Below are 13393 nucleotides of genomic sequence, written 5' to 3'. Positions count from 1 at the left end.
TCTACTAATGCAAGGACTTGAAAAGAACAATGTTCCACAGTGAGTGTATATATATATATATATATATATATATATATATATATATATATATATATATATATATATATATATATATATATATATGCAGCTGTGCAGGATCAAGCTTTTCCAATTATTTCCTGTACGGTGGTGTGATGAAGGCAGCTGCTGGTTTCCGGGTCGTTTGTTTTGCAGACATCAGGATGAGAGGCGAGCGACGCGCTGCTGGGTCATGAAGTCCAGGACGTCGCGGGTTCAAGCCCCCAGCAGCCCCCCCCCCCCCCCCCCCCCTCCTCCCTCCGGTGGCCCACAGGTCCACGCTCAGCTCTGTCACCCTCCGTCACGCCTGTCTGCCTCACCCCTCACCCCCCTCATCCCCACTCTTCCAGGAAGAGATGTCTCTCGGCCGCACAGCGTGACGGGACATGCCCCATACACACCCAGGAGGGAGGGGGAGGGGGGGGGGGGAGAGAGATGGAAGGGGAGAAAGAGAGGGATAGAGAGAGGAAACACATGAGAGAGATGGAGGGAGAGAGAGCATCAGTTGAACTAATATATTGAGGGTGGAGGATGAAGGATGGAGATTGGAGGATGGAGGATGGAGGATGAAGGAAGGAGGATGAAGGATGGAGGATGAAGGATGGAGGATGAAGGATGGAGGATGGAGGATGAAGGATGGAGGATGAAGGATGGAGGATGAAGGATGAAGGATGGAGGATGAAGGATGGAGGATGGAGGATGAAGGATGAAGGATGGAGGATGAAGGATGGAGGATGGAGGATGAAGGATGGAGGATGGAGGATGAAGGATGGAGGATGGAGGATGAAGGATGAAGGATGGAGGATGAAGGATGAAGGATGGAGGATGAAGGATGAAGGATGGAGGATGAAGGATGGAGGATGGAGGATGAAGGATGGAGGATGGAGGATGAAGGATGAAGGATGGAGGATGGAGGATGAAGGATGAAGGATGGAGGGTGAAGGATGGAGGAGTGGAGCAGATGTGAACAGAAGCTCTGGTGAACAGGTGAAGCTTCACCTAGATGAGTTTATTGATCGTTTATTGATCAGAAACATGTTGAAGTGAATCACTGAATTCACACAGAATAAATCAGTGAAAACACTTTAACCCTTCGTTAACGGTGTATTTTTTACAGTGTACCACACAGTTCACTTAGTACTTCTGGTGTAATCTTTAATGTTGTTCATATGACATCAAAAATAAAGAAATCAAAAAATAATGCTTTTAGGTTTGGATAGAGAGAGAGAGAGAGAGAGAGAGAGAGAGAGAGAGAGAGAGAGAGAGAGAGAGAGAGAGAGAGAGAGAGAGAGAGAGAGAGAGAGAGAGAGAGAGAGAGAGAGAGTATAACAGTGATGTAATTAATATCTTTATTAATATTTTTCCACACTGGTCAGTAAACAAAAGGCTCCTGATGACAGAGAGAATAAATCTCTTTGATTCAAATATCACGCGCACAGCAGACAGCGGGCACGCGCTCCTGGAGCCGGATGAGAGGATGAGGAAGAAGAGCCCCTATATATATAAATGTAAATATATATGAATATATATATATATATATTATATATATATATATATATTATAAATATATATATATATATTCATATATTATATATATATAATATATGAATATATATATATATAATATATATATATATATATATATATATATATATATATATATATATATATATATATATATATATATATGTAATAAAAACCTGCCCACTCTACCCCTCCCTTCCTCCCTCTCTCGTCGTTTTGAGTCAGTCTGTGAAGCTTCACGCGGAGGGAGGACGTCCACCACGCAGCAAAGCCAAGACCGTCTAGAGAGAGAGAGAGAGAGAGAGAGAGAGAGAGAGAGAGAGAGAGAGAGAGAGAGAGAGAGGGTCCTCAGCATCAACAAGCTGTATGAGGCGTCTGTAAAGAAGGAGACGGGATTCAGCGAGGACAGCGACGGGGTTCCTCGCGTCTCCGCCTCCTCTTCCTCCTCCTGCTCTTCCTCCTCTTCCTCTTCCTCCTCGTCTGCTTTGACTGGTTTTAAGATCGGAGGCGTGGAGCTCTGAACACTACAAGTGGCGAGGCGATGCTTTAGCGGAGCAATTTGCTAGTTTTTTTTCTCCATCATCTTCTTCTTCCTCCTCTTCTTCTTCTCAGAGCACGCCCGCCCAACGACACCGTAATTCCGAGCAGCACACACATAGACACACACACACTCACACACTCACACACACACACACACACACACACACACGCACACACACCACCACCCTGAACATCTGCGGACGCGCTTCATCTGGAGGGAGATGGCTGCTTTCCGGCTGTCGCTGCTGCTGCTGCTGCAGGTGGGCTTTGTGATCGGGTCGCAAGAGGAGGACGCCGGCGCGCGGGATGCGATCCACGGCGGCGCTTCGGCGGCGCAGCAGCAGCAGCAGCAGCAGCAGCAGCATCAGCAGCGTCGGCATCTGGCGCATGTCCGCGCGCCTCTGCCGCGTCCTCTCGCTCTCGCGCGGCGGCAGAAGATCGAGGAGCATCTCCTCCCGCGCGTGGTCACGGCTTTCCTGCACACGGGGGACTCGACCACCCTGAAGCACGCCAACTGCTCGCGCAGGTACGAGCTGGCCACGTCCCCCCAGCGGGGGGCCAGCAGCCCGCACCCCTCCATGGGCGGCGCGCTGGACACGGTGCTGCACGCAGCCAACTTCCTCAACATGATCCTGCAGGCCAACAGGTCCCGGGAGCAGAGCCTCCGGCGGGACATCGAGTGGTACCACGCTCTGGTCCGGAGCGTCCTGGAGGGCGACGCCAAGATCCACCGGGCCGTGGTCGCCTTCGGCGCCGACCCCTCGGCGGCCCCCCCAGGGGCCCCGGTGCTCCTGCAGGCCACCAGGGCCGGAGGGGAGATTGTCCTCCGGGACGTCTCCGGCGGCGCGGCCCGCCGCCATCTGCACAACCGCACGGCGGACACGGAGTGGTACCACGGCGTCAGGGAGCGGAAGAAGAAGCCCGGCTTCCGCAAGAGGGTGCCGAGCCAAGATTTGGCATCGCTGGACACTTCCTTCAAAGCAGGGGAGGGTTTCGTCCCGGACAGGGAGCACGTCAAGTGGTCCGCGCCCTACCTGGAGTGCGAGGATGGGAGTTTTGTCCCCCGTTGGCTTCTGACCTTATCGGCGGCCTTCTACGGCCTGAAGCCCAACCTGGCTCCTGAGTTCAGGTAGGAACACACACAGACACACACACAGTGTACGTAAAGAAGCTGCTAAACAACCTTCTGGTCACCAAAAGGGTTCATTTCCTTGTGTGTGTTGAGAGCTGTGAGGGAGAATGATGTCAGCGTAAAGGTGAGTTCGGAGAGGGAAATGTGACCGACGCTCACGCTGCTAAAGTTAATATACCCGATTATCTTCCTCAACAAGGCCTATTTGAATCATTTTAAAAGGTATAATATACAGAAACCCCTTGGGAACATGGGTAATAAGTTCATATATGTGTTACTGGCATATTGGTTTATGAAAGTACACAGAAAAGGAAAGAAAATATGTATTAAAAGTTGTATTTTCTTATGGAAAAGTGCTCATTTCCTTGTGTGCATTGTGAGTTGCGTGTGCTGGAGAGTGATGTCAGCGTAAAGGTGAGTTCAGGTGGGTTCAACCACCTCTCCATCTTCCTCCCCTGCCTCTCGTTCCTCCCTTTCCTCCCCCCCTGTCAGAGCGAAGGGGGGGTTTCTTCTCTTCTCTCAGCGAGCTGCTAAAAATAACCTGGATGTCACTGGATGTGGCAGCGGAGGAAACCTCTGGCTACAGGCCCCGTAATTAATTTATCAAAAACTCTCTCGGCTGCGTGCTTTACTACTCGCTGAAATGTTGCGTGCCCTTTTCTTTTTCCGTGTGTGGGCTGTGACATCTCATCATGAGACGAGCGACACATTGAGCTCATGCTGGCACAGAGGGAAGACGTGATGGAGCGTCCCTGACGTCGTGGTGTTCCCCCTCCTCATGAAGCCTGTCCTGAAGCCACCTCCAGCTCTGACGCGGGCGGCCAAAGTGCTCCGGCTCCTTCTATACGTGATCCGACATCTTCCCCCGATGAATATTTAATCCGGATCGCTCGTCGTGTGTGTGCACGACCGTCGTTGAATCTTTAATTGACGCGCTGGAGTCGCTGGCAGCGCCGGCATCGGATGGCAGAACCTGCAGTGATTGCAGGACGCTGCACCGCTCAGAGCCGCTTATTCAGGTGGTCAAAGAAGCCGTATAAAAGGCTGTTTGGTGTTGTTTAATGTCCCCGGGGGGGCGGTCAAGTCCAGGAAATATCCCGCTGCGCTTCAAGGAGCCCGAGAGCAACATCCACCCATGAATATGTTTCCTCTACACGCAGGAAACGCAGCGGCGACCAGAACGAGGACTTCATCACGTTATCACGGCTCGCTAAGGCAGCGGGGGATTCTCATCTGTGTCGTGGATCGCTAACAAATTAGAACAAATCAATTGTTTAACTGGATACAGTCAACATGGCTTCATGCTAAGCTACGCTAACATGGCTGCGAGTGCCATACCCAGAATCATCAAACACAGCAGCAAACTCCACAAACTCATATAAAAAACAAACAGACGTTACTTACAACACTCTCATGTTTGCATGTTAGCTACAAGCTAATGTTGAGCTGGTTAGCTTAAAAAACGCAATTTGTCATTTCTAAACTGTGTGTGTCTTTGTGCTCACTGTGAACGTCAGAGCGGTGTTCAGTTTTTTAGCTAACGAATCAAATTCTCAAAATGTCAAACGACTCAGCGTTTTCACTCTCATGTTTGCAAGTTAGCTATGAAGCTAATGCTCAGCCGGTTAGCTTAGCATAACGACCGGAAGCGCAACCTCACAGTTTGAAAAACCGCTCCAGGAGGCATTTTCTGAGGGAATCTTGCTCATATCATGCTGGATGTTCATAGTTATGATTACAATATGGTATAAAAGTGTTGTTTTTTTATTTATACATTTTATTCCCAAGAAAACTGTGGAAAAAATCCTATAAAATAACACAAGTTTAAGAACTCATTTGAGGTTCACAGGACTACTGGAACAAGAGGTGCAGAGGCCAACTCATCCTCACTTCAGATTCTTTTTGACTGAAGTCGACAACAAACCGCCGGCTGCTTGGAGTCGATTGTCATGTAGTCGTGTTGCCACATCTGCACAACCTCAATGCTAATCTTTTATTCGTGGCTTTCCTCATATGATTGTCTAAAAAAGCTATTTATAACTAGCTGCCCCGTCTCGTGTTCTTCCTCCCTCGCTGGGTTTGTCTCTCGACGTCTTTCAGGCGCTCGTATCAGAGGACAGCGGGCGGCTCGTCCTCCTGATAAGAAACCAGAGAGGACGGGATGATGATAATAATAATAATAATAATAATAATAATAATAATAATAATAATAATAATAATATAGCGCCTCAGACTTCAGCTCTTTCCCTACAGATAAATACACAATCAATGTGACGATGAATTAATAATGAAAGATGTAGAACAACAACTCTGCGTGGGTCCGGTCCTTTAATGCTGCGCTCACTTCCTGTTTGGAGAGAAAAATAAAAGTGAGGCCTGTTTTTTTGTTGTTGTTTTGTATCCCGTTTTGTTTGTTGAACGCGCAGGTGCTAAACAACTCGTGCACCTGTTTGTCAGCGCGGCAGTGTGAGGTTGTGTGTGGACGTGTTGGCGACGCAGCGGCCGGTTTGTTTCGGTTTGTTTCCGTGAAGGTGTAAGAAGTCGCACCTCTCACACTCCTCTCTTCTTCCCGTCTGCCTCTTCAGCTTCACTCGAGGCACAGGGGAGGCAGCTCAGACCGCACGGACTCTGTGTGTGCGTGCGTGTGTGTGTGTGCGTGTGTGTGTGTGAGAGAGTGTGAGAGTGTGAGTCTGTTTCATTGTTGGAGGGTGTAACATTCCTCCAGATGCTACGAACAGTCCTAATTGGCAGATCACTCTGACACACAAATGCAAAAAAAAAGAAGTGCGGCGTGAACAAACACACAACCTGGGAACACACAGAAGAGGAAGATGTGTGTGTGTGTGTGTGTGTGTGTGTGTGTGTGTGTGTGTGCGTATGGGGGAACACACTGTACTTCTAACTCACCTTTCACAACACAGAGCTTAATTGCTTTGAGGCTGAAGGCCGAGCAGCAGCAGCAGCTCTGATCCCCAAGTCGCTGAAACCTTCTAACAAAAGTATGAAAAGAAAGCGCTGTGACGACAAAGGCCCAATAGGTTGTAATTAATTAGCCGGATCGTCTTCCTCTACGTTTTGCTGCACAAGCAGCTCTGCTGCGGGACGCCCCGACCAGAGAGAGAGAGGCCCGGAGCGCCAGGAGGAGCCGGCAGCGTCCGCTTCAACGGACGCCGTCCAGAAACAAACAGGAAGGAAACGTCCACACTGAACCCGCGGCTACAGACACCGAAATATATGACGGCAAGCTGGGATGAAAGAGGGAGAAGAGAGAGAGAGAGAGAGAGAGAGAGAGAGAGAGAGAGAGAGAGAGAGAGAGAGGAGAGAACGAGCTCAGTGTTTTAGAGCAGATGCACAGCGATGAAACCTGCAGCAGGAGGGTCAAAGATCATGAGTAGGATGGGTAAAAAAAAGGAGCGCAACACAATGATTGACGAGATTAACTTTTTGGAAAATGTGTGCGAAAATCCTCCCGCGACCATTTTAATACCCAGCATGCCCCATTCAGAGAATCTTTTGACATGAAATACGTAATTTTTCCATTTTTGAACCGAACGACACAGTTTTTTGACTGAAACTCCTTCCTAACAGGACAAGACTTTGTTTTATTGTGATTTTAGTTGCAGATTCTGATTCTTTAGGTCCTAATCTTTCCAAAAAGGTGTCTTATTGACGCTCCAGGAGGCTTTTTTGGTGAATCTGGCTCATATCATGCTGGATGTTCATAGTTACCATCAAAATATCTTTTAAAAGTGATTTTTTTGTACAGATGTACATTTTTTTCCCAAGACTTTGCTGAACAAATACATACAAAAAACACAAGTATTGGAATTCATTTGGACTCAAATATACTAAAAGATTAAAAAAATGAAACAAATACAATAAAAAAATAAAAAATGAACCCTGTTTCAGATTAGCTTCAGTTCGCTGAACATTGCCAGTGAGATGAAGTCACAACAGGATAAAGTGAAGTTTCATTGAAGCCAAAATTTCTTTTCACCAACTCCAGTCAGGCGGCCATGTTTTCTTTCGAGTGCTTCTCATGACAAGAGAGTGTCAAGAGGTCAGTTCAGTGCCGGCTCTCAGAATAAAATCCCTGACGCGTTTCCCGTTGTGTGACGGCCGCTCGGCCCTCCGGCGCCGCGTCTCTTTCTGATTACCCGCGACAGAACTCAATAAAAATGACCCGGGTCGCATTGAGACGCCGGTACAGACAAGCAAGCATCCTGCCCGGCGGCTACACTCACATTAGCTTCTGCTCGTCCTGTCAGCTTAATGCATTTCCATCACATAAGAGGCATTTCTTTCCTTGGGGGTGGGGGTGGGAGGGGGGGGGGGTGATTGGTCCATGACATAATGCCCTTCTGAGAGGACAGCGGTGTTGTTCTCGTGCAGGTTCATCTGGGCGTGCAGGTCTTCTGGCTACGAGGATGAGCTGAAGGGATAACGTCTAAGCTGGAGCCATCTTACACGTCCTCCTTCATGTTGTTCTGGATTTATCTGCACGCCGTCAGCTGGAGACATCACAGCTTAATTCTCCCTCTTCTGAGGAAACATGCAGATGCTCTTCAGTCCTGTGCAAATATACACAATATTATATATATATATATATATATATATATATATATATATATATATATATATATATATATATATATATATATATAAATATATATCCGTGTTCCACAATTATACAGATTAGAATTTGTCACACAACTTCTTAAAATAGCTTTTCCAGACGATTCTATATTAGTATTTATGTCCTTTCATTTACAGAGTAATTAATTTATATCATAAATTCATATGCTGCTGCAGTTATGGTCAATTAGTGAACACCCACACAAGTACATGTTTCAAAAAATGAGCATACAATGAGCAGGATTTTAATATGCAGTGTGTTCATCAAGAAGTTATAGCACATCCTGAAAGGAACGTTGTGTAGCATATTGGTAAAAAAAAAAAAAGGAATATAATATGAAGTAGTTTTTTTTCTTGTGTATAATCCCCGGTAATCGCATAGTCAACTTCATGGTGCCAGGGCTAGCACTAGCACAGTCTGACTGTAGGCTAGCATGGTCTGATTGGGGGCTAGCATTAGCACAATCTGACTGGGGGCTAGCATTAGCACGGTCTGACTAGGGGCTAGCATTAGTACAGTCTGACTAGGGGCTAGCATTAGCACAGTTTGACTGGCGGCTAGCATTAGCACAATCTGACTGGGGGCTAGCATTAGCACAGTTTGACTAGGGGCTAGCATTAGCACGGTCTGACTAGGGGCTAGCATTAGCACAGTTTGACTAGGGGCTAGCATTAGCACAGTTTGACTGGGGGCTAGCATTAGCACGGCCTCCTGGTGTGTCAGAGAGACCCTGCTGGTGGGACGCTCCTCTCCCTCCTGTCCCGGCCTTTAGACCCACAAAGAAAGGGGGATGAAAGGAGAGAGCACTCTGCCACCATTTCCTGCTCTCTGTGATGAACCTCTCCATGCCCGAGGGCCCCGATGGCCGCCGTGATGCCTCTGCTTCACTTTCTTAGCAGCCACTCCATAATGACGACCCGTCTTTGTGTTTTCTGACCCAGCCCCACATGCTACACGCTGCATACGTCCACTTTGGCTGCAGAAGATTGTGAATGGTGGGGTGAAAAAAACAAGCCATTCTATTCTTTTCATGAGACTCTCATTTTGACAAGCAAATCCCAAGTAGATGCTAATGCTAAGCTGCTAGTGAAACATCCATTTTCATGGATCATCCTGTGATTTAATGCGCTCGTTCAGACCCGTATTACGTACAGGGAGGATCGAAACGGAGGTAATTTCTCAGAAAAACAAGTAGCAGCACAGCGGGGGAGAAAAGCGAGGTCAGTTTACCCCCCCCCCCCTCCACACACACACACACACACACACACACACACCTCCAAGGCAGGACCGGAGCAGCAGTTATTAATAACAGAAGTACAGGCGGTGAGAGCGTTGCACTCGCCCGGCGTCCACTGGGAGCCGGTTGTGGGGAACTGGCTCCTACACCTGGAGAGCAGGCCACACCAGCCGCGTGTGTGTGTGTGTGTTTGTGTGTGTGTGTGTGTGTGTGTGTGTGTGTGTGTGACACAGCTAAATGGACAGACTTGTTTTTATTAGTGTTGTCAATATTTTAAAAGGATTGAAGATATTCATATTGTGGGACGTCGGTGTTGGAGCACGGGGGCGTTTTGCTGTACGCCATAAATCAGCTGTTAGTTTAATAACTTACAATAGAGGAACGTATTTATATTGGTTAACATCTGTTATCCACAGCATTGAATTTTGCTTGTTTTCAGGAGGCCTCTGTTGAAGACTACATGAGGACGCCTTGTTTTTTCTCTTTTTTGTGCCGGTTGTTCTCCATGCAGATAGTCCGAGTGCACATCATCTGGGTGTCATGACACTCATCCTGCAAGAGCTGTCACGCTCGAGCTTGTCCTCCACAAAGTTTAAAGTCAGTATAGATTTTTTTAACAACACCTTGCCTCCGGCTGCTCGTAGGCCGAGGTCACCCAGAGACAACGAAGAGCTGAACTGTACGTCTGGAATGAAAAGTTTATATGTAGAATAAAATAGAGATCCAGTTCATAACTGCTTGTTTTTTCTTATGTACCGCATTCAGCCATTGGTCTGTCCCGTCTTTTTGGAAAGATTAGGACCTAAAGAATCAGAATCTGCAACAAAAATCACAATTAAACAACGTCTTGTCCTGTTAGGAAGGAGTTTCAGTCAAAAAACTGTGTTGTTCGGTTCAAAAATGGAAAAATATTACGTATTTTATGCCAAAAGATTGTGTGAATGGGGCATGCTGGGACTTTCAAACGGCGCAGGAAGGTTTTCGCGCACGGTCTCCAACTAAAAGTGTAAATCAGAAGTTGCCGCCTCAGCTCAACTGGCCCAAACTCGACCAGACTCGAGCCTCTTCGAGCAACCCGCCGCCGAGTGTTTTGTTGTGTTAAGGGATCTATTGACAGTTTGTCGTCTCGCTGCCGATGTGTGTTTCAGCCTCACAGGACGAGCTGGATGCTCATACCTCCGCTTTACAGTTTCTACAGTCAACCAGTCGTCTGTGTTCTTTGTTTAAAGGATGTAACTCATAATTAACTGGACATGTGTGTACTAAAGTTAAGGGCTTTTTGCTCCTTTGAGGCTGACAATTTCTCCAAACTCTCCCAAACTCTCAGTGGATACAACCTGTAATAATGTTGCAGTGTTCCTCACGTTGCCCTGACACTGCTAATCCTTCAACAGCCGGGTTAATGGTGTCCTCCTGTCTTGCAGGGGCGTGGTGCGAGTGGACATTAATCTGCAGGATGTGGATATCGACCAGTGCTCCACCGACGGCTGGTTTGCTGGAACCCATCGATGCAACCTGACCACGATGGAGGTGAGTGAGTCGGATTAGACCGGAGATTGATCCGCTCTGGAAGACTGAACCGTAACGTAGACGCTTCAGTCCGGCTCAGAGAGGCACGAAGCGGAGCCGCGCTGTACGCCACCTGATGGATAGTGATCTAATCCCTCTTTAATGCTAAAGTTACCACTCTTAACTAAGCTCTACAGGCTGGTTCTAATGTTTTACACGTCTCCTTTTGAATAAGGAATGTGTGTGTGTGTGTGTGTGTGTGTGTGTGTGTGTGTGTGTGTGTGTGTGTGTGTGTGTGTGCGTGTGTTGGACTTCACGCTCTGCAGTTACTCACTACAAGAGTTAAAACTGTTGATATTCATCCTGATGAATGCATCCGTCACGCTTTTATGATTACAGTAAAAAGAATGCGTTGGTCAACAAAACAAACAATACAAACAAAACATGACAACACAAATACAAATAAAACTAACAAGACAAAACAAACATGACAAACACAACAAACAAAACAATCTTTGACCTCTTTACAAGTGTTTTCATTGTTATATAGAAGTAGGAATTACAGCTGATTGCACACATGTGTATTTCTAGAAAATATACTTGTTTAAATAATCGTAAACAGCAGAGAGAACCCAAGCTGTACGCTAGCAGGTAGCAGGTAGCTAGCTGCTAGCCGAACAACCAACATGTTCTTATTATGTTCTAATTGACAGCACGCGCGTCTAAAACTTTATGTTTTAATCAAAGTTCATTCATAGAAACCTTTTGATAGCCAAGAGCCGCCGTCCAGGTTGAGGCCGGCCTCCCGGTGGATGCCTCTCACCTGCCGGCTCGGTCTCCTCATGTCCTGGTGGTGGATGCCTCTTACCTGCCGGCCCGGTCTCCTCATTAGGAGCCATAGATCTGGACGAGCTGCTGCAGATCAGACTCCTTCATAATGCATGTGATGTAATGGATGGCAGTGAGCCTCTTTGAATAATTAATCACTCTCTTTGTCTGAGTACTTCCACCTTTTCCGTCGACAGTCAATGCCAGAGACGTTTGACATAGTTTGTGTGTGTGTGTGTGTGTGTGTGTGTGGCTGCTTGGAGAGAAATACGTTGTGTTACTGGTATAGATTTTAGCTGGGTTTGCAAAAATAAAGATCTCTGCGTGCTTACAGTGCAGAAGTGCGCTCGCATACGACTGAATAATGAAAGCTGTTGTGGTCGTTGCTTGTCGTTTGAGGATGCGACTCGTGTTGCGCGAGAGCTCCGTCACGGAGGAGCACTCATCACCGTCATATATACGACACAGAGAGGTGTGCAGCGGCGGGTTTAACCGCCGTGGTTATCGCGCCACTCGTTTTGCGTGATGGTAATAATAGTCTCGTGCCAAATGTCTGTTAAAGCTGAATACCTATCTTCGCGGTCCTAAAGTGCACCACCGGGGAAATCAGAGGTGACGGGAAAGGCTATGAATAGAAAGCCGGCTGCAGTGTAATCAAGTCTTATAGGGCCGCGCGTGTGTGTGTGTGTGCGTTGTGAGGGATGAACCTGTATTTGCAATATTCATTTGGTGTTATTGCTGGTGTTCTTCTTGCAGGTATTCCCCTCTGCATGTGCAGCAATTTGTTATTTAAATGGGGTTTCTTTGGGGCCGTTTAAATAAAAATAAAAAAAGACAATCGCCTCTGGCCGCTATAGATCCATTTCCTTTGTTTTATTGGAAACAAAGCAGTCGGTGTAGTTGCTGTTGGAGCAGTTTATTTACTTTAAGTGTTTCATCGACGTCGTCACATTTATAAACGATGTTCGCAGCAGACTGCACAACTCGGGCAGGATTTTGTCCTCGACGTCCACCAACTCCTCACACGTCAAGCCGGTGTTCTTCTGCTTCTTAGCAGCGTTTTTTCTTTTTTTTTTTTAAGTGCCACCATTCCGGCAATTGAATTTGACAAAATGCAGCGGTTCCAGCCGGCTTCCCGCCACGTCCTCGCCTCTCGAGCTGCTGTCGGCCGAGCCGGTTGACGCACAGTTCTCTGAGGTGTGTCGGATGAATCATGACATATCCGAGCACGGAGCCAAAAAATACCTTTAGCGTCAATCTTGGCTTCGTTTTCTGTTGAAAAGGTGTATAAGGGTGTATACGAGGTGTATAAAAGTGTATAAAGGTGTATACGAGGTGTATAAAGGTGTATACGAGGTGTACACAAGGTGTATATGAGTGTATAAAGGTATATAGGAGGTGGATATGAGGTGTATAAAGGTGTATACGAGGTGTATAAAGGTGTATATGAGGTCTATAAAGGTGTATACGAGGTGATCCTGTTGTAAGGTCTTTGTCACCTGGGTTTTAATAATTGCTTTGAAAAGAACATTTTATATACTTACTAAAATGCTGCATAATTCATCCAGTGAAAACAGGATTTGCTTTAAATGAAGTGTGAAGGGTGACATCTGCATTATTCTATTTCCTTCCTATCAAGCCCCTTCATCAACTCTGAAGCATAATCACAGCTTTTGGTGAGATCACTGGTAGCTAATTAGCAATTACCCTATTTACAGGCCGCTGAACATACAATAGGCAACCTAGCAAGTACTGTAACGTTAGGTAATTAGGATGCTTCGTGCCCTTTTCCTGCACCCAAATTGCTGAAAACGAGATCAGCAGGTGGAGCTGTGGCCTGGTGTGAAACTCCGCTTAAGGTCCCAGTGGGGGAATCCCTGTCCCAGTACGATGCCGTGTTTCCCACAGGACCGGGAATTCCCAAGATGCT

The 13393-nt window shown here is 46.9% G+C and overlaps 1 protein-coding gene across 1 annotated transcript in view; it reads left to right on the top strand.

The window, feature by feature from the left end:
• The first annotated feature begins 1840 nt into the window (after positions 1 to 1840).
• The window catches only part of gpr158a (G protein-coupled receptor 158a), a 57647-nt gene continuing 46094 nt past the window's right edge, over positions 1841 to 13393 (top strand). The window contains exons 1-2 of the mRNA XM_068581708.1: positions 1841 to 3250; positions 10551 to 10656. Coding sequence (XP_068437809.1) covers positions 2343 to 3250; positions 10551 to 10656 — 1014 coding nt within the window. The 5' untranslated portion in view covers positions 1841 to 2342. The remainder of the gene's footprint in view (positions 3251 to 10550; positions 10657 to 13393) is intronic.

This window comes from Clinocottus analis, unplaced genomic scaffold, assembly GCF_023055335.1.
Source record: "Clinocottus analis isolate CAN_PGR_092001 unplaced genomic scaffold, fCliAna1.0.p SCAF_18, whole genome shotgun sequence".
NCBI classification, from domain to species: Eukaryota; Metazoa; Chordata; class Actinopteri; order Perciformes; family Cottidae; genus Clinocottus; species Clinocottus analis.
This window is presented reverse-complemented; position numbering and strand designations above follow the sequence as displayed.